Here is a 19,293-nt window from a genome sequence, read left to right on the forward strand (position 1 = left end):
CAGATTTAACCAGGAAAGAGGTGCTGTGTCTCGTGTGGAAGCGATGCTCGCTCCCTCCTTTCAGAAGATGTAAACTGAACTCGGGCCGCTCATTTGAAAACTGCCAAGTTTCCCCACTCTAAAAGGACCTGATCCACTCTCTGAGGTCAGCTAGCTAATCTGCCATGACAGAGACTCTTCTTGAGTCCTTATCAGCCTTCCTCAGTGGGTCAGTGTTGTGAAGGCTGAGGGAGTCTGGCAGAGTTCCTGTTCCTCCCAGGCAGATATCACAGGGCGGCAGGGCCCTCAACAGCAGGCAAACATTCTTCCCAGAGCCAGATGAGGAGCTGACGCAGCCAGAGGAAAGAAGAGTACCAGGTAAAGAATTGTTTTTCTAAATCTCATCAGTATTTTGAGCACAGTTCAGGTCTGAGAGGAGGAAAGTTGGGTATAGGTGATAGTCAAGGAGATATGTGTTAAGGAAAATGAGTGAGAGATTCTCAAACTTGTGGGAAGGATGCTCAGTTGGATCTAGAATCTCAGAACACTTAGTCATCTCATGTACTTGTGAGCATCCAAACAACATCCATGAGACTGGGGTTAGGTGATGGTCTCAGGTTTGTCGTATAGATCGCATCAAGGAAAGTGACCAGGAGAGCAAACTGAAAATAAGGAAGCCATTTCTAGCAGAACTTCAGAAAATGGCATGAAATTGCTCTGGCCTGCACACAGTCTCTGCAGGACCTCTGTGTGCAGACAGCATACGGGCACTCTTGCACAGAGAAAGACCGCGGGCTTCCGTTAATAAGTAAATGTTCTGCGTTATAGTTAATAATGGCCTTCCTGAATATTTTCTTCAGAGCTCTAATTTCAAGTTTAGATGGCTATTCTCTAGTCTTAAAACAGAAGGTTGTTGGTCACAATTTAGCAACCAGACTCCAAAGGCTTAGGCTCTTTCCCATATCTTAGATGCTCCGCACTACAAGGCCAAACTAGAAGGGAAGGCGAATCTCTGCCTCACATCACACTGTCCGTGACAAAATCCACACTGTCCGTGAATTTAGAAGACATGTAAAGAACTAAAGCAATTTCAGCATTTGGTTTTGATTGGCATTCTTTCGAGAGTAAATTAAGGTCTTTAAAACTTTTAAAATACCATATAAAATATCAAATCTTATGAGTTGTATACTTTTTGTTTCTTTGTTGGTGTTGTTTCTAAGATTTATTTATTATGTATACAGTGTTCTGCATACCTGCTGGCCAGAAGAGGGCACCAGATCTCAGTAAAGGTGGTTGTGAACCACTATGTGGTGGCTGGGAATTGACTCAGGACTTCCGGAAGAGCAACCAGTGCTCTTGACCTCTGAGCCTTCTCTCCAGCCTCTACTTTTTTTTTTTTTTCTCGAGACAGGGTTTCCCTATAGTTTCTAGAGTCTGTCCTGGAACTAGCTCTTGTAAACCAGGCTGGCCTCCAACAGCCTCTACTTTTTGTTTGGTTTGCCTGTCGGAGACAGGGTCTCAACTAGTCTAGGCTGGCACTGAATTTACTATAGCCAAGAATGTCTTTGAGCTACTGACCCACCTGCCTCCATCTCCTGATGGGATTATAGTTGTGTTGGGATTACAGTTGTGTACCCATACATCTGGCCTCAAATTCTTCATCCACCTACATCAGCCTTCTGAGTGCTAGGATTGCAGGTGTGTGCTACCATGCCTAGCTTGATGCTGATTGTTATATCAAGACCTACCACACACAACCCAGACTCTACTCCCTTTGTTTTTCACTGCTTCTTCTCTTCCTTTTTGAGTTATGACTAGAGCCCCTGATTTCAGCTTCTATTTCTGCACATTTTTAAACTACTTACTTAGCTCCTGCACTAACCCATCCCCCTTATATCTGGACTCAGTGTTGGTGCATCCCAAATTTAAGTGGAGTGGGTTGAAATCTTCAGCAACTTATTTTTTTCCATTATGGAAATCTATTAAATATTCACTTTTTAATCTATGGCTTCTCTTTTTGAAAGTTCTATTTGGTAAAATTATTTTAAAAAAAAAAAAAAACAATGCTATCAGGGATGATTTCCAAAGCTGGGATCAGTGGAACAGGTCTGTAAACCCAGTTATTCAGGAGCCTGAGTCAGCGGTGACCCAGCTGAAAATAGTGAGTGAAGGGAAGGCTGGGGATGTACCTCAGTGGAAGAGCACTTGCTGAGCATGGAAAAGCTGGGGGTTCAATTCCCAGTCCCACTAAAATATCTTTTGAAAGATTACATTCGATGTTAAAATGCATCTCCAACAATGTAGAGCCTTGGAGGAAATATTGTCACCTCGGAACTTCTCACTAATCCAGAAATATTTCTGTCCTGGTTATTTGTAGGAATACCTTTCTGTTATTGCTGGGAGTGTAAAAAATGCCCTATGCTGAGATCACCATAAATTTGGGCAAAGTGACTTTGGGAGAAGAGAACAGGAAGAAAATGACCAATAATTGTTTGAAAAGACATGAGAACTCGAGTGTCATCCAGGCTGTCTGTGCGCTGCTGAATTCTGGAGGAGGCGTAATCAAAGCAGATATCAATGACGAAAACTATAGTTACCGGTGCCACGGGCTAGGACAGGATCTGGAAACTTCCTTTCAAAAGCTCCTTCCGTCAGGTTCACAGAAACACCTTGACTATATGCAACAGAACCACCACTTCCTGATTTTTGTAAAGTCATGGAGCCCAGATGCCTCCAGCCTTCCGCTGAAGATTTGTAGTTTACGCTCCAACTTATACCAGAGAGATGTGACCTCTGCCATCAACCTGAGTGCCAGCAGTGCCCTGGAGCTTCTCAAAGAGAAAGAGTCTAGAGCCCAAAGAGGTGTCCCCAGGTTGCAGTCTCAGGAATACATCCTCAACAGATCCATCCAGGAAGAGGAAGATATTAAGGTCTGTGCCTCAGAATTTTTTAAAAAAGATAAACTCAATTATAAGGAGAGGCTTAACTTCACAGAGTCAACACACGTGGAGTTTAAAAGGTTCACCACCAAAAAGATTGTCCCTCGGATTAAAGAGACGCTGGCTCATTATGTCTCTGCCTTTGCCAACACTCAAGGAGGATATGTAATTATTGGGGTTGACGATAAGAGCAAAGAAGTGTTTGGATGTAAGAAAGAAAAAATGAACCCGGAATTACTAAAAATAGAAATAAAAAACTGCATAGAAAAGTTGCCCACCTACCACTTCTGTCGTGAAAAGCCCAAGGTGAATTTCACAGCCAAAATTTTGAAGGTTTACCAAAAAGAGGCCCTGTATGGTTATGTCTGTGTGGTTCAAGTAGAGCCCTTCTGCTGTGTCGTGTTTGCTCAGGACCCAGACTCCTGGATCGTGAAGGACAATGTTGTCAAAAGACTGGCGGCTCAACAATGGGTGGACATGATGCTGGGTATTCAGCCAGGTAAAAAAAAAAAGATGGAAGGCATCGCTGAGGATATGAACCCTCTTCTTCACCTTTTGAGGGTGTTCTGTCATGTAGTTTAGCTTTAAAAACCAGAAACATACTTTTGTTTACAGATGCACTCCCACAAGAGTGTTCTTTTCCTAAGGGTGTAGTTCCAAAGACTCAGAGTCACTTTGAAATTGAAAGAAAGAAAGAAAAAAGAAAGAAAGGAAGAAAGTAAAGAAGGAAGGAAGGGAGGAAAGAAGGAAGGAATAAATAAATAAAATTGGATTTCAGGCTTTTGGGAGCAAGTTATCATATATCTTCAGCCATGAATTAGTGAGTTCCTCTTCTGTGCTGTAAAATCCTGTTGACAAAAGTTGGCTGATTTTCCTCGTGTCCATGGAATAGTTTCACTGGAAAAACAATCTTTAGAGGACATCATTTAAGTATGACACTACACTAAGTATTTGGAGGGAAATTCTCTCTGTCTCTGTCTCTGTGTCTCTGTCTCTCTCTCTCTCTCTCTCTCTCTGTGTGTGTGTGTGTGTGTGTGTGTGAGAGAGAGAGAGAGAGAGAGAGAGAGAGAGAGAGAGAGAGAGAGAGAATGTGTGACAAATTTGAACCATTTCAGTAAATCTAGAAGCATATATCTTAAACTATGAGGCACTACACCACGGTGGGAATGAGGCAAGAGCAGATAGATACTCCGGGTAGTGACCACCCCGAGGGAGGAAGACCGCTGGTAGTTGTACTTCCCTTACATCTTGTTTGGCAGTCAGCCTTGGTGCTTCCTATTCGACCCAGAAAAGACTTCAAAATAAGCTCGTGTACTTGCTTGCAGGATCAGATGCTCCCGATTTGATGAAACACCTTACATCACTGGATACAGATGTCAGTCGTTACAGACGTCATGGCATCATCCCTTGTCTTTTCCTAAATTTGTCTGATCTATTTCCTTATCTCTCCAGGGAGATCCTTCCCCTTTCAATTCCTTCTTATGTTGGGTGGAAATTAAAAGCAATGCTAACCACCAGTTACAGCCTGTGCTGCCCTCTTTGGCCACAGGACTGCTCCCAGCCAGCGGGGCTTTCTCCTTTCCTCCATCGCTCCTGTGGGTGGCCACCAAGTGTACAGCCTGCTTGAATTACTGTGCTTTCTCTCACTGTCCTAGGGCTCCGAATAACAGCTGTGCTTCGTGTGACCTTGGCTGCATCTAGCAGCTTCCCTTTCTTCTTACAGGTGACCTGGCATCAGGCTTTTAGAGTGGGAAGGAAGCTCAGGGACCATCACTTCCCGAGAGACAGGAGACATGACACTGGTTTGAGCTACCCAGGGAGGCATACTTCCCAGCTTCTCTCTCCTGCCGAGAACAGCTGGGTGAGACAGTGTAGCCCCTCACCCCTGGCTGTCGTAGAGAGAACAACTGCAAAGTTCTTCCACATCTGCGTTTTCACTTCACCTGAGACCGCTTTGTATGCTTGCGTAGATCCTTCCAGTTTGCCCCCCACTGATCCCAGTGCTCGCCCCATCTCATCAGCTTCGTCTGCACCAAGAAGGCCAGCGCATCTCAGCAAGATCCTGGAATATAAGGAGACTCTGCAGCGCCGTTCGTTTCCAGGTACGCCCACCTCTGTTTTGGTTTTGTTCGGCTTTTGAGACAGTGTCTTACTATGCAGTCTAGCCCAGGTTCCCTCTTCATTTCAGCTGAGGAGGTTGTTTTTATACAAAAAAGCATAGCTCAGTGGTAGAGTGTTTGCCCAGCATAGGCGAGGTCTTCAGTGTGACTACCCAGCATTGAAAAAAAGAATTAAGTTGGGAGGAATTGATAGCAAGTAATCCAAATATTTTTTTCTTAGAGAATGTCAAATGTAAGACTTACCAGACATAATGGTCCTATAATTACACACACACACACACACACACACACACACACACACACACACAGAGAGAGAGAGAGAGAGAGAGAGAGAGAGAGGTCTTAAATCCTAGTCCTCAATCTCCATCAACCTTCTATCTGTGTTGATTTCAAACCACCTATGTCTTAGTCTTCAAAATGGAAAGTGCTGGAGTTAGTTCTCTTTGCAACAGGAAAACCATGGTTCTGAGGCTAGAGTTGTCTTTTTCTGTCAGGTTGCAAGAACAGGCTTTTTTTTTTTTTTTTCAAGTTTTGGTAACTTCTATTCCTTCACTTTTCAGTGACAGAGGCAAACCTACAGTTTCGGCCAGAATCCCTCTGTAAGAAGCTGTTCTCAGATCATCACGGATTGGAGGACTTACTGAAGGCACAGATGCACCCTTGTTCTCATGGGACTGTGGTAGTTTCTAGAAGCTGGGCTGGTGATATCGGTTTAACCAAAGAGCAGAAGGTCCTGTGCGATGCTCTCCTGGTAGCAGTCAACAGCCCGCTGGTACTCTACACAACCTTAACAGACCCGAGTTGGGACGGAGGATCTGACTATGTGCACAACACAGCCCTTCAGTTAAAACAGCAGCTCCAAACCCTTGGTGGCTACTCAGGGAAAGTGTGCGTCATTCCAAAGCAGATATGCCTGAGCAGCAGAGGGCTCAGACCTGATCCATCCCTTGTGCGCTACCCCCGATCCTACGCACTGTCTAGTCAGACAGAAGTGGAAGATGTGTTGCAAGCCCTTGTGGTGGTCTCACTGTGCTCCAGGTCCCTGCTGAGTGATCAGCTGGGCTGTGAGTTTTTCAAACATCTGATAGACGAGCAATGCCACTCACTTTCTGAGAGCCTCTGGGAAACCCGGGAGCTGTTCATCCATTGCTTTCCAGGAGCCAGGAAGACACCTCTAGCCATAAAGATCACGGAGAAAATCAAGGATGTGTTCCACTGCAAACCAAAGGAGATCCTCTATGTTTGTGAGAATGACTCCCTCAGGAAGTTTGTGAAGTGAGAATTTTACCATCTAAACTTCAGGGGGGAAGGCCTTTCACCATAGTCACAAAAGGAATTTCTTTCGAGTTTAAGGTTTGGCACTGTTTTTTCACCGTGCAAGCACCGAAGCGTGAGTAAAAGTTTGGAAGTGTCCAAACGTGGTTGAGCTTTAAAATGGGTGACTTATCATATTCAACCCCAAATAGGCTAAGGATGCTTGTCATTAGTTTATTTGTTTGAGACAGTCTTTCTCTTAAACTCAATCCTCCTGCGTCAGCTTCCTGAGCGCTGAGATGAAAGAGACACACTACCATGCCCAAACATGACTCTAATTCATAGTAGAAACACGTTCACACGATCTGTGTCCTCAGATCTAAGAAAAGTAGAAACGAACCTGTTTTACTTTAAGTAACTTTTTGCTGGATAGTTAGTGTTTTGCTTATACAATTAGTCACTATATCTAGCTGGAAGTTAAATGCAAATACAATTTAATTTTGTCTATAAAATATTCACATATTTGAGTTGTTCTGCACCAGTAATTTTAGAAAACATTAATTCTCTAGCTTTCAGTGTAGTAAATAAGTTGTATATTGCACAGTTTAGCAAAGATGGAAAATTCATACTATTTCTTTTAGTTTTAATTATTCAAAAATATTTTTGAGCAGTATTTATATTAGATGCTATTAAATAGAATGTCGGAGGAAAAAACAATGAAGACTTTACAAAATAAACAACGCAAGTGCTGTGTTATTGGTATCCTAATAAAGATCTTCCTCTTTATTATGTCGGTCAACAAATACTCTCCAGAGAAGGAGACTCTTGGCCGTACTAAATCATTGGGAAGCCAGGTATGAGAGCGCCTGCCCGTAATGCCAGTACTCAGGAGACTGAGAGTTTGCTGCCAGCCTGGCCTATAACAGTGAGACCTTGTATCAAAAGCAATCGGCAAACGATAAACAGTAGGAGAAGTGAATGAGATGGGGAGGGGCCTTCTAGGCAAAGGGCACACAGCAGGTCAAAAGCAGTGAGAAATAATATCTAGCTGGTGTAGAGCCAGAGCGTAGACACATGGGAAATGGTGACGCTGGAATGCTACAGGTGCTAGACTAACATTGTGTAGATCTGTAACTAATTTTTTTTAAAAATGTCCCAGTCAAAACCCCAATTGCCAAATACCTATCAAGCTCCTAATGTGAGGAAGGTATGGAGACAGCTAAAAATCAGTGCTTTCCCTCAAGAGCCACAGAGGCCAAGCTAGAAGAGAGTGAACGTAGTTACAAGTCATGGCCCAGAGAGCAAAACCCCAGGAACTGTAGCCTCAGTCCTGAATGAGGGACCCTGTTGGATCCATAGAGGAGGCAAGAAGCCAGCAAACCTGAGAAGCGTGCTTGTGTAGCCCAGCATATGTGCGTGCTACGATGTACCACAGCATATGTGCGTGCTACAATGTACCACAAAGGGAGAGGAAGCCCTGTGGGTTTTCTTTTCCTTCCTTCCTTCCCTCCTTCCTTCCTTCCTTCCTTCCTTCCTTCCTTCCTTCCTTCCTTCCTTCCTTCCTTCCTCCCCCTCACTCCCTCTCTCTCGTCCCTCTCTCTCTGTTTCTCTCTCTCTCTGTGTTTTCTTGAAGAAACTCAGCAACTGGTGTTTTTCTTACCAAAAACTCAAAGGAGTTTCTGATTTTTATAAGACAAGCAAAGAAAAAGACCTTGCTTTACACAGAATTTGAATTAGCACATACCTCTTCTGCATGTATGGACTACTAAAAAGCCCCTAGGAGACTGTTCACTAATCCTAAGAGGACACGTTAAAGAAGTAGGAACAGGCATGAGTTACTTTTGAGATTTCCTTTAACTGTAGTGATCTTGTCTTCCCCTGCTAAGCATCACAACTGGACCAGTAGAAACAGCAAGATTTCCTAACTTTTTTTTTTAAGATCAAGTATTGCAGGCTAGGTTGGCCTATAGTCATTATGTAGTCCAGGCTGGCCATGGACTCAGGATCCCCAGCCTCCTGAGGGATGGGATTATAGGCACAAACCACCTGACTGTCCAACTACTACATAGTAAAAATTTCACATGAATATTTAACTAAAAAAATCCCCAAGCTGTATTCTATCTGTTGGGTACCTTGGAAGTAGAGTGGTTTTGTTGTGCTACCTTTATTAGTGAATCGATATGCAAGAATGAACCTCTATTTCCAATCCAGAGAGTAAGGAAAGCTTTTGTTATCTTTGTTTAAATGCCTGAAACCATGTTTTCTCTTTTATGGTTACAGCCAACATGTCGCTTGCCAAGTTGTGACCCAGAGGACCTTCATGAGAGAAGAGTTCCCAAAGATTAAACACATAGTGGTGGATGAGCCTGAGGATTTCTGTAGGAGATACAGTGACTGGTACATGAAGGCTAAGAACATCACCCATCTAAGAGCGAGAGGGGCTGCTAGCAAAAGCCTTCACCATGGGATCCTCTGGCTTTTTCTGGATCCTTTCCAAACCCATCCTGCAGATGTTAGTGGCCTTCCTGCTCCTTCTGCTCAGTTTCCTCGGAAAGTGATCACTGAGATCCACTGTGCTGTGGAAATAGCAAACATCATAAAAGAAGAAATGAAGAGGATCCAAGAAAATCCTCCCTCCAACATATCTCTAGACATGCTGGCCATGTTCCAGGAGGCTCCCTATGAGGAGGCGATGTGTGCCCAGGCTCTGCCTGGTGTGTGTGAGATCAAGGCTAACCTGACACTAGAAGAGATGGCTGACTATGTGGCAGAGAAATGTCACAGCCTGTTCCACGATGGCTATCTGCCCACAGATGTTGCAGTTCTGTACCAGAGCTGGAAAGACAGAGAACAGTATAAGGATGCATTGCTCAGAGCGATGGCCCAGGGAGCAATGGAGGTTGCGTTCTGCAGCGCTGCTGACGTTTGTAGCGATGGCATTGTTTTAGACAGTGTTCAGCAGTTTTCAGGCATGGTAAGGAAGATTGTGTTTGGGCTTAGTCCCGAAGGCGCGCAGTCAGAGGGGGCCCAGAAGCTCTGCTTTGCCTCGAAAGCCGTTACACATCTCTACTTGCTGTACGAAGGGGGACAGCGTCCTGGTGACTATTGTAATAAACACAGGAAGACGAGCAAGAGCAATCTCTCCTCCCAGATGGGAGACGGGTGGTAGCTACTTCCTTTTTAATATTACAAGTGGAGAAATGAAGGCACACCGCTATGGCCTGGAGTCACAGCCTTTTTTCCCCCCGCGGAGGGCTGTGTCACTCTGCTCGTGGTGGCCGTGCCCTGTGCTCAGTCTACTTCTCGTTCCTGGACAGTGACAAGATAAATATGATTCCCTGCCTCCAGCCTTCCTAAGTCAATTCAGTTCATTCTGTCATCCAAAGATCCCAAAACAGAAAGCAAATCTTATGACATTCTCTGCACTGGGGAGTTCCTGAAGCCTTTAGATGGAATGAGTTTCCAAGGCTTTCTATGGTGCTGGCTTCCTCTCCCGGCCTCATCCTGGATCATGCCTCCATCTCCCAGCGTTTCTAATGCACTCCAGGCTTGTAGCCATGTTGGGAGTGATGGTCGGGTATCCTTTAGACCAGTTACTTGGACTGGGCATCTTGAGAGCAGCACCTAGACTAGCATCTCAGACTGTCTCTGGGGCTCCAGCTTCACAGGGGCAAACTTGATTTCCTTTCCTCACAAAGTGCAGAGTAGTCTCTCGGGGTTGACTCTGTTAACCAAGGTCGCTGCAGACAAACACGTGAGGGAAAGTGCCACCCCGTTCGTTTAGAGTGTGCGCTGTGGTCCTCAGTAGGCTAGAGGTGTTTGGCTAACTTATACATTCATCAAGAACATAGGGGGCTGGAGAGGTGGCTCAGAGGTTAAGAGCATTGCCTGTTCTTCCAAAGGTCCTGAGTTCAATTCCCAGCAACCACATGGTGGCTCACAACCATCTGTAATGAGGTCTGGTGCCCTCTTCTGGCCTGCAGGCATACACACAGACAGAATAGTTTACACATAATAAATAAATAAATATTTTTTTAAAAAAAGAACATAGGAAGCTAAGTGATGTGAGCAGAGCCTTACAGTAAGAATATCTCTCTCTCCTCTTTTTCTCCCTTAAGATGATAGATAATGCAATTAGAGTGGTGTGCGCTCCTGAAACATTGTTAAAAGAGGGCAACAGAATATGATCATATCAGCTTGAGAAATATAAAAAGAAAAATAAAAAGCTCATAAACATCTCTTGACCCATTGTATATTTTTTTCATTTTTGCTTATTTCTATTCCTTTAAGATATGTGATACACATTGCAAGTTCTGCAATTAACTTTCTATTCTATATGGCTGCTTCTTCCATTTAATTTTTTGCAAAGCGTTGCTTCAGCGTTACTGTGCCTAATACTTCACATCCATCTTTAATTCTTCCCTTTGCATATCCTAACAGTAGAGCTAGATATTGAAACTGGTATAGCTGCTCTGGAAATCAGCATGGAGACTTCTCAAATAGCTAAAAATAAATCTACCAGCGAAACACGCCTGGGGCATAGTCTCAAAGGACTTGAAATCACACTCCACAATGAACACACTCAGCCACGCTCATTGACTTCACACTCCACAATGTACATGCTCAGACACACTCATTGACTTCACACTCCACTGTGAACATGCTCAGACACACTCATTGACTTCACACTCCACGATGAACACGCTCAGCCTTGCCCATTTCCTAGTCCTAGCTGTATTCACAACAGCTAGGAAACAACCTAAATTACCTTCAAAACTGAACGAATAATGAAAAGGGACATGCATACAAAGGAATTCCACTCAGCTGCCATGAATTTTGTAGGCAAATGGATGAAACTAGACCATATGCCAAGTGAAGTAATCCAGACCCAGAAAGACAAATGCCACATGTTCTCTCTTATCTATGGTCCTTAGCTTAGAATCTTTAGACATGAATAACCACAGAAATCAGGGGAGTAAAAAGGGAGCAATTCAGGAGAGCTCTAGATTGGCACAGTGTTATGAAGCAGAAAATGGGGAAACTGGAGTGGGGCTTTGACCAGGGAGGGGGAAGGTAAGCAATAGAGAGGGGGCAAGAAATAACACTAAGAATGTTTCATAAGACATATAGACCCTATGATTTTATGCTTACCTAAAACTGCATGTAATATATGTGCGTACATGTACACACAGATGTATAGTTTAAAGAAGTTACGATACTTGGGGTGATAATGCTCCCCAAAGAGCCATGAACTAACAAAGCCTCCAGTACCATGTATGAGACAGATGAGTTCTCTTGACTTGTAGTCCAAGAGGACCCCCAAACACAACAAGTGCTGTTGCACTTGGCTGCCTCCCAGAATTTGGAAGGAAGACCCTATTGCTGAAGAAGTCACACCCTTGTGACACAGGACTTGGAGGAAATGATCTGGAACTGGCCTCAGAGCCTCGTCCTTGATGACTGGCTCTTGGCAGTGTTTGAAGATTCTATGGATGCTGCCAAGGGAGAGATGCATTTGGTAGTCCCACTCCACTGGAAAGCCTATGAACCACAACAGTGACTGGCCTGGCAAGATGGCCACAATTGTGCTATAGTGGCACCTTTATGTTGGTTACCAACGGCTGTCTGATTGGATTTAAGGGCTGCTCAATAGGAGTGGAGGAATTCATGCCTAGTACTGTAAACTAAACCTAGCCAACTACGCATGGCTAGAGGGGACATAAACCGGAGACGAGAGCTTACTGCTGCTCCTTCCCTAAGCCAGTATGGTTTGTTTTCCCAGTAACTATTCTTCTAAAGATAAGTGCAGCTCTCTCCCCTCATCAAAGAAGCTTTTTCGGCAACAGATGGAGGCTGTTACAGACACCCACATGGATCCCAATGCAGGTGGTACGTGAGCGAGGGTGCCAATCCTGTCTGATATATCTGCAACACAATCCCTAATTCCAAGGCCCAGGGAAAATCTTGGAAAGGAGTGGGACCATGACTCCTGCTGCTAGACTGACTCTCCCAGACACAACAGGGAAGATGCACCCATGAGCTCTCAACATGACCTGCATAATGACACTACCAGTTGATACCCTAGTGGGGACAGGGGAAAGTCTGCATAATCCCACCCCTAGGCAAAAAGCTGCAGGAGGTCAATGACTACTGAGACCGGGAGAATTGGTTGCTTGTAGAGACCAACTCCCACAGAGACCAAATCCCAAGGTTAGCCCTGAACCTGAACACATGCAAGCAAAAGAAGCTAAATGGACTCAGCATGATATATATCAATGTGTGTGTATACATATAACAATAATAATTTTTTAAAAGAAGATGATCAGTTGGGTGGTGGTGCACGCCTTTAATCCCAGCACTCAGGAAGAGGCAGGCTGATCTCTGTGAGTTCTAGGCCAGCCTGGTCTACAAGAGTTAGTTCCAGGACAGGCTCCAAAGCTACACAGAAAAGCCCTGTCTCCAAAAACAAAAAAATCAAAAATGAAGACAGACACATAGGCATGCAACCCCCTTTTTTTCTGGTATATTTACAAATCCCCAGAGGTAGGGTTGCTGGATTAAAGGGGTGAGGTGCAGAAAAGAAATATTTTATTTATATTGCTGTGAAGGGCACAGAACACTCTGTCATCACGTTTGTTAACTTAGGGTGGCGGTGGTGGTGGTGGTGGTGGTGTTTGCTTTTACTCCCAGTGCTTTGAGGGTCAAAGCCAGAGCCTTGTATGTGCTAGACAAGCCTGTAACACTGAGCTACATACTTAGCATTCCTTTTTTAAAAGGTTCATTTTTAAATTATGTGTATGTATATGCACATAGGTGTAGGTGTCCATGGAGGCCCCGGAAGCTAGAGTTACAGCTGGTTGTGAGCCACCGAGCATGCAGACTGGGAATTAAACTCAGGGCCTCTGGAAGAGCAATGCTCTCCTTTAACCACTGAACCATCTCTTCAACCCCCACCCCCAAACAATGTCTTATTATGTCTGTGATTGCATACCTGTACCATTAACCCAGCAGACATACGGAATTCTTTTACTTAAATAAGGGGGGGGGGGACTGATATCAGCATCTGATTACAAAAATGAGTACTCATGTCTCAGAAATAGTTGACTCTGCAAAGGAGCATGCGCGGTAGAGCCATGCCTAATCACTCGATTCCAGAACCTCAAAGAAATTACTTGGAGAATTGTAGTAGAAGCATGGATCACTTAACCTTGATGTTGCATAAGTACAGTTTCAGTGAAAAGAAAAGATGACCCCGTTCACGAATGGGACTTTTAAAAATAATTTTTAGCCAAGTATGGTGGCATACACCTTTAATACCAGCCTCTCATGTGCTATGGACTCTATCTTGAAGCTATAACCCCAGACTGGGTTTTATTTTATATTTTGAGACCAGGTCTCACTAAGTTACTCAGGCTGATGTTCAACCCGTCATCCTCCTGCCTCAGCCCGGGGAGTAGCTAGGGTAACAGGCCTATACCACCAAGCCTAGCTTATTCTAAATTTTGTTTAAATGATTGAGGAAATGTGTAAGTAGTATATTTTCCTATAAAAGTGAACTATTATAGCGGAACACACACACACACACACACACACACACACATCAAAAAACAAATACAAAACCCTCATCCTTATCTTCACAATGCCCCCAATTGTTACTCAGTTTTGCTCTTTCATTTCCAGTACTAGCACACTGGCAGATATGCTTTTGCTGAGTTGTAATCACAGGCACACTCCTCTTGGTGCCTGTTGGGGCTGATGTTCCACAGCCCCTTCCCACTCTGCAGTCTCCCACACGGCAGACAAAGCATCTTCCAGGTCACAGCCAAGGCACAGCAAGCAGGTCCTTGGCAGAGGGACTGGCAAGGCAGGGGGTCGGGGGCTCCAGCACTCCAGGGGACTGGGCCACAGAGCAACATAAGATAGAAGCATCCCTCTCCCTTCATTTCCTCATGGGTCACTGTGAGAAGATGGTACAGGTGACAATTGTGTCCTCCATCAAGAGTGGCAAGTTTCCAGGTACAGAATCCAGGAGGTCTGTAGGCAAATCCCTGCATTCCCAAAGGTTCCTAGACAGTGGTTACATATGCTACCCCAATTTATGCTGCTTGACATAATTATCTGAATTAAAGGCAACTAAAAAAACTGCAGATGAAAGAGAGACAATCCCATTCTTTCCCCTCCTGAGAAGAAAACTTCCACGTGCACATTTCCTTTGTCTATCCGTCAGTAGATGGGAGAAAGAACCATTAACATCTTGGCTGCTGTTGAATAGCACCACAGTGAGCACAGTTGGATAGATAGATAGATGTACAGAAGTCTGTTTTCTGACTGCTTAATGACTTTTCTTTTCCGTAAAAATGCTCTGCGAGAACAAAAAACCTAGCGTTTATATGTAGATCAGCTGGCCCCAAACTGACACACACTAATAAACATTCCACAAGCCACGAAGAAAGCCTCAAAAACTTTAAGCTGTCTTTGGACCACAAATGACCCCCTGAGGGGGTGCACCGTTCCTGGAGGTACTGCAATACCAGGTCGATGCGTGGAGTGGACGGAGCAAGCTCCTATTCCAACTCCTACTTCCAAAAATCCATTTAATATATTGTCCTCGGATAGAGGACGTATCAGATATTAAACTGATAAGAACAGATACTACACTTGATCTTAGCCAAAAGGCCGAGAAGCGATAACAACGGGGTGCCATACTCTTGCTCCACTAACAGGCACACCCACCTTTACTTCACGGTCACAAATACGGTCGCACCCACAAACACTCACCAGACATGAACTCTCTTGGTCTATCGTGAACACTACTTTTACTCTGTAAAAACCTTGTGAAAATCCAACGAAGGGCGAGATTTTTTTCCTTGCACTTTCGTTCCCAGAGTTCCCAGGAGACTGGGTCATGTCTTCATTTGCATGTCCCGCCCATCCCGCTTTCGTCTCTTTGCTGCAGAAGTGGCTGACGGACCTACAGACTGATACCAGCTGTTCTCCCAGGATTTTCACAATTTCCGGACACAGACTTGACAACAACTACCAAAAAGAGGTTCCCTCCCCCACCCACACACTCCTTCTCTCATACCTAGTCCCTTAGGCATCGCGTCTCTCCCCGAGATGACTGACATTCCTGACTGAGCGGAGGGGTCGGTGCCTACCTGCGCGATGAGACTTTCTGATCTCCTCAAGGGTGGACTGAGCCTTGGATGGGCGCTTGGAATTTCGGCTCTTTTGCTGTAACTGTTGCTCTGGCTTGTTACGTCCCGCCCCCGCCCCGTTAATTCCTCCCCTTTAAGTCTTATTTTCCACATGCAGTCTCTAGCAGATGAAGTCCAGACTGATCTGGAACTTTTGGTGATCTTCCCATGTCAGCCCGGCCCGACACCGGGTTCATTCCTTTTATAGTTTGAGATAGCCGTTGTGTAGCCGTTGCTATTCCAGAACTTGCAATGTCGACCAGGGCAGGTCTCAAACTCAGAGATCGACCTGGCCTTGTCACCCTGTCCGCCACACCAGGCACAGTTCCTTTTTACCAAAACTCATATTGGGTTAGACTTTATGGCGCAGACCTGTAATCAACTCCTCCGTAGGCTGGTCCAGAAGAGGACCCAGTGATGCAGGATGGTCCAAGCTTCCCAGTGAAAGGATATGTCTAAGGGATTAAAATGTATGCTAACTATTCAAAAAGTTTTGAGTTTGGGTTTTAAATAGCTTGGGTGTGGAGGAGAAAGGTCTCTCAGAGGATATAGCAAGAACTCATGTGAACATTTTGTCAGAGGAAACCACATTTTGTCAGACGAAACCACATGGTGGGCTCTTGGTCCATTCCCGGCAGGCTGCAGGAAGGGTTACTAAGTACAGGAGGGGATGCAGGAAGGATGTGGTGAAGATCACACGCATCCCAGGACATTGCTCAGCCCTCATGGTTACTTCATAGTCTCCTCTTCTCTTGCTCGCAGGGACCCCTGGTATGTTTTTCTCTTCCCACTAGTCAGCTTCTTCCACCTAAATAGGCCCCATTCTGATATTAGTTTGAAGGGTTTCTTTTTGGGGTTTGGGGCAAGATCATTAGTCCTGATTTAACTCAGTTGGTGTTCACGAATGGATGCCAACAAGAGTTCATGACCTCTTGTCTTCTCCCCACTCAGAAGTTGTCACAAGCTCTGACACAGGGGCAAGTCTCTGAGATTGTGAACACAGAGGAAGAGAGTTGTGTAGGCCTGCAGCTTTGGCGATCCCTGTCTGTGACCAACAGACCCTGGTGCACATGGGCCAGGAACCTGTGGAAGATCAAGGCTCTCCATCTCTACCACACAGGGTGAGGAGATGAAGGGGGTCAGAGCCTGCTAAGTCCCTTAAAGATCTTGTGAGACCACACACAAGTCCTATTGTGCTCTGTTTACACTGTTATTGGATTCCTGAGAGTCTCCACAAGGGACATCCCCTAAAGACTCCACCACTCCCAATTAGCATCACTGTGAGGAACAGGCCTGTTTTAAGAGGCTGGTTGTTCATTTCCTGGCCGCCCAGACTCCTGAAATAATCACACAGAAACTGTATTATTTGCAATACTGTTTGGCCAATAGCTTAAGCGTATTTCTGGTACCTCATATCCTAAACTAACTCATCTGTATTAATCTGTGTATCACCACGTGGCTGTGGCTTACGGGGTAAAGTTCCATCTGGCATTTGTCTCTGGCAGGGGCTACATGGCTTCTCCTTGACTCTGCCTTCCTTTTCCCAGCATTCGGTTTAGTTTTCCCAGCCTACTCTGTGCAGGCCCAAGACAGTTTCTTTATTAACCAATGGTATTCACGGCATACAAAGGGTAATCCCACATCACAGGCCTTTATGAAGTGGAAGCCTGAGTGCTGATCAAGATGCAAACCATAACGATCTATCCCAGATCCTAGACTGCATGTCGCCCCACAAAGGAAAACACATTTAATATAGCACCAAGAGCCTTGAAGTCTCAACTGCTTCTGTCTCCTACCTGGGGCGCAGATCGCTCGCCCACTGGCTAGTTCACCCTGAGCATCTCTACTTGTATTGCAGGTTAGGGGCCTTCTGGGATTCCGTTTCACTGCCAGTTAAAGAACTAAAAGCAGGAAAACTATGGAGCACAGCAGGGAGGGTGGTGGGAGTGAAATCTCAGACACAGCAGACCGCAGCAACAGAGTCAGCCTGTAGAAGGCTTTTATTAGGGGTGAGGAAACACACATACAGAGCAAGACAGACAGAAAGAAAAGACCCTGGGCAGAGCAGAGGGGGCCTCAGGAAGCTGAGGTTCTGTTTCTCCTTGATGTCTGGGGGCTTTTAAGGGTCTTCCACCCACAATTTAGGATCGTTCAGTTTGAGCAAAGGCAGGGCAGCTGACAGATCCATAAGTCTGGGGAAAACATACCCTGTTTTGGCCTTGATCTTATTGGATTGGTCCATAGGTGGTGGTGGGGTTCCACTGGCAGGAGGAAAAACCCATCAGGCCTTTATTTGAAGGCTTTTGTCTCAGGTCAGGAGGATGAGGAAGAAGTCACCGTCTTGTAATTTCACCATCTTTATGATCGATATGACCTCTCTACTTGTACCTTCTCCGTGTGTAAGAAAAGTCCTTCCATCCTCTCTTCTCTCTTGAGCTCCTTTTTGGTCTCTGACCATTTCTTTCCGGAATCCTTGCCTGTGCTGTTTCCTCTTTCATTTTTTTCTCCTCTTTTCCCATTACGTCTTTCCCTTAAGCTGCCTTTTCTTTAGCCACACTGGTTACAGTACACAGCCCTATAGTCTGAGGGGGAAAGAGAGGTGGGAGCTGGTGTGTTGGGTTTCGCAATGGGAAAGCCTCAGGTGAGGCCAGGGCAGCACCAGCCAACCAGAGACCCAGGGTCTGCTTCCATTGTCTCCCCAGCTCAGCTTCCTTCACCAGCCTCCTATCTCCTGATTGGAAGTTCTCTTCCAACAAACACATGATCAGTACATGAATATTCCATCAGTGTGCTCATTTCTGTTTCTTCGTTTTCATTGCTGCTTTTCTTTTTCTTTTTTCTTTATTGAGATATATATTTTTTCTTCACTCCCTTCCCTTCCTTTCCCCTCCCCTTCTACCCTCTCCCATAATCCCCACACTCCCAATTTACTCAAGAGATCTTGTTGTTTTCTACTTTCAATGTAGATTATATCCATGTATGTCTCTCTAAGGGTCCTCTTGTTGTCTAGGTTTTCTGGGATTGTGAATTGCAGGTTCATTTTTCTTTGCTTTATGTCTAAAAGCCACTTATGAGTGAGTACATGTGATATTTGTCCTTCTGGGTCCGGGTTACTTCACTCAATATGACGTTTTCTAGATCCATCCATTTGCCCGCAAATTTTAATATGCCATTACTTTTTCTGCTGTATAGTATTCATTATGTAAATATACCACATTTTCCTTTTCCATTCTTTGATTGAGGGGCATTTAAGGTTGTTTCCAGGTTCTGGCTATGACAAATAATGCTTGCTATGAACATAGTTGAGCACATGTCTTTATGGTTTGATTGAGCATCCTTTGGGTATCTACCCAAAAGTGGTATTGCTTGGTCTTCAGGTAGGTTGTTTCCTAATTTTCTGAAAAGTTGCCTACTAATTTTCAAAGTGACTGTATCAGTTTGCACTCCCACCAGCAATGGAGGAGTGTTCCCTTTGCCCATATCCTCTCCAAATAAGCTGTCATCAGTGTTTTTAATCTTGGCCATTCTGACAGGTGTAAGGTGGAATCTCAGAGTTGTTTTGATTTGCACTTCTCTGATGGCTAAGGCTGTTGAGCATTTCCTTAAGTGTCTTTCAGCCATTTTAGATTCATCTGTTGAGAGTTCTCTGTTTAGGTATGTAAGCTCCCCTTTTATTTAAAATTGGTTTATTTGTTCTTTTGATGACCAATTTCTTGAGTTCTTTGTATATTTTGGAGATCAGACCTCTGTCTGACGTGGGGTTGGTGAAGATCTTTTCCCATCCTGTAGGCTGTCATTCTGTCT

The 19,293-nt window shown here is 44.8% G+C and overlaps 1 protein-coding gene and 1 non-coding gene across 2 annotated transcripts; one reads left to right on the forward strand and one right to left on the reverse strand.

Moving 5' to 3' along the window:
* Positions 1-327: 327 nt before the first annotated feature.
* On the forward strand, positions 328-11,749 carry Slfn14 (schlafen family member 14). Its single transcript, XM_038325375.2, has 6 exons — positions 328-357; positions 2,357-3,417; positions 4,889-5,020; positions 5,599-6,313; positions 8,573-9,457; positions 11,599-11,749. Exons 2-6 carry the CDS (start codon positions 2,391-2,393, stop codon positions 11,747-11,749), a joined length of 2,910 nt encoding a protein of 969 aa, XP_038181303.2. The 5' UTR covers positions 328-357; positions 2,357-2,390.
* Positions 11,750-14,789: 3,040 nt separating this feature from the next.
* On the reverse strand, positions 14,790-14,980 carry LOC119813901. Its single transcript, XR_005285334.1, has one exon. It is a non-coding gene; the product is annotated as a U2 spliceosomal RNA (small nuclear RNA).
* Between the last annotated feature and the right edge of the window lie 4,313 nt (positions 14,981-19,293).

This window comes from Arvicola amphibius, chromosome 4, assembly GCF_903992535.2.
Source record: "Arvicola amphibius chromosome 4, mArvAmp1.2, whole genome shotgun sequence".
Lineage (NCBI taxonomy): Eukaryota > Metazoa > Chordata > Mammalia > Rodentia > Cricetidae > Arvicola > Arvicola amphibius.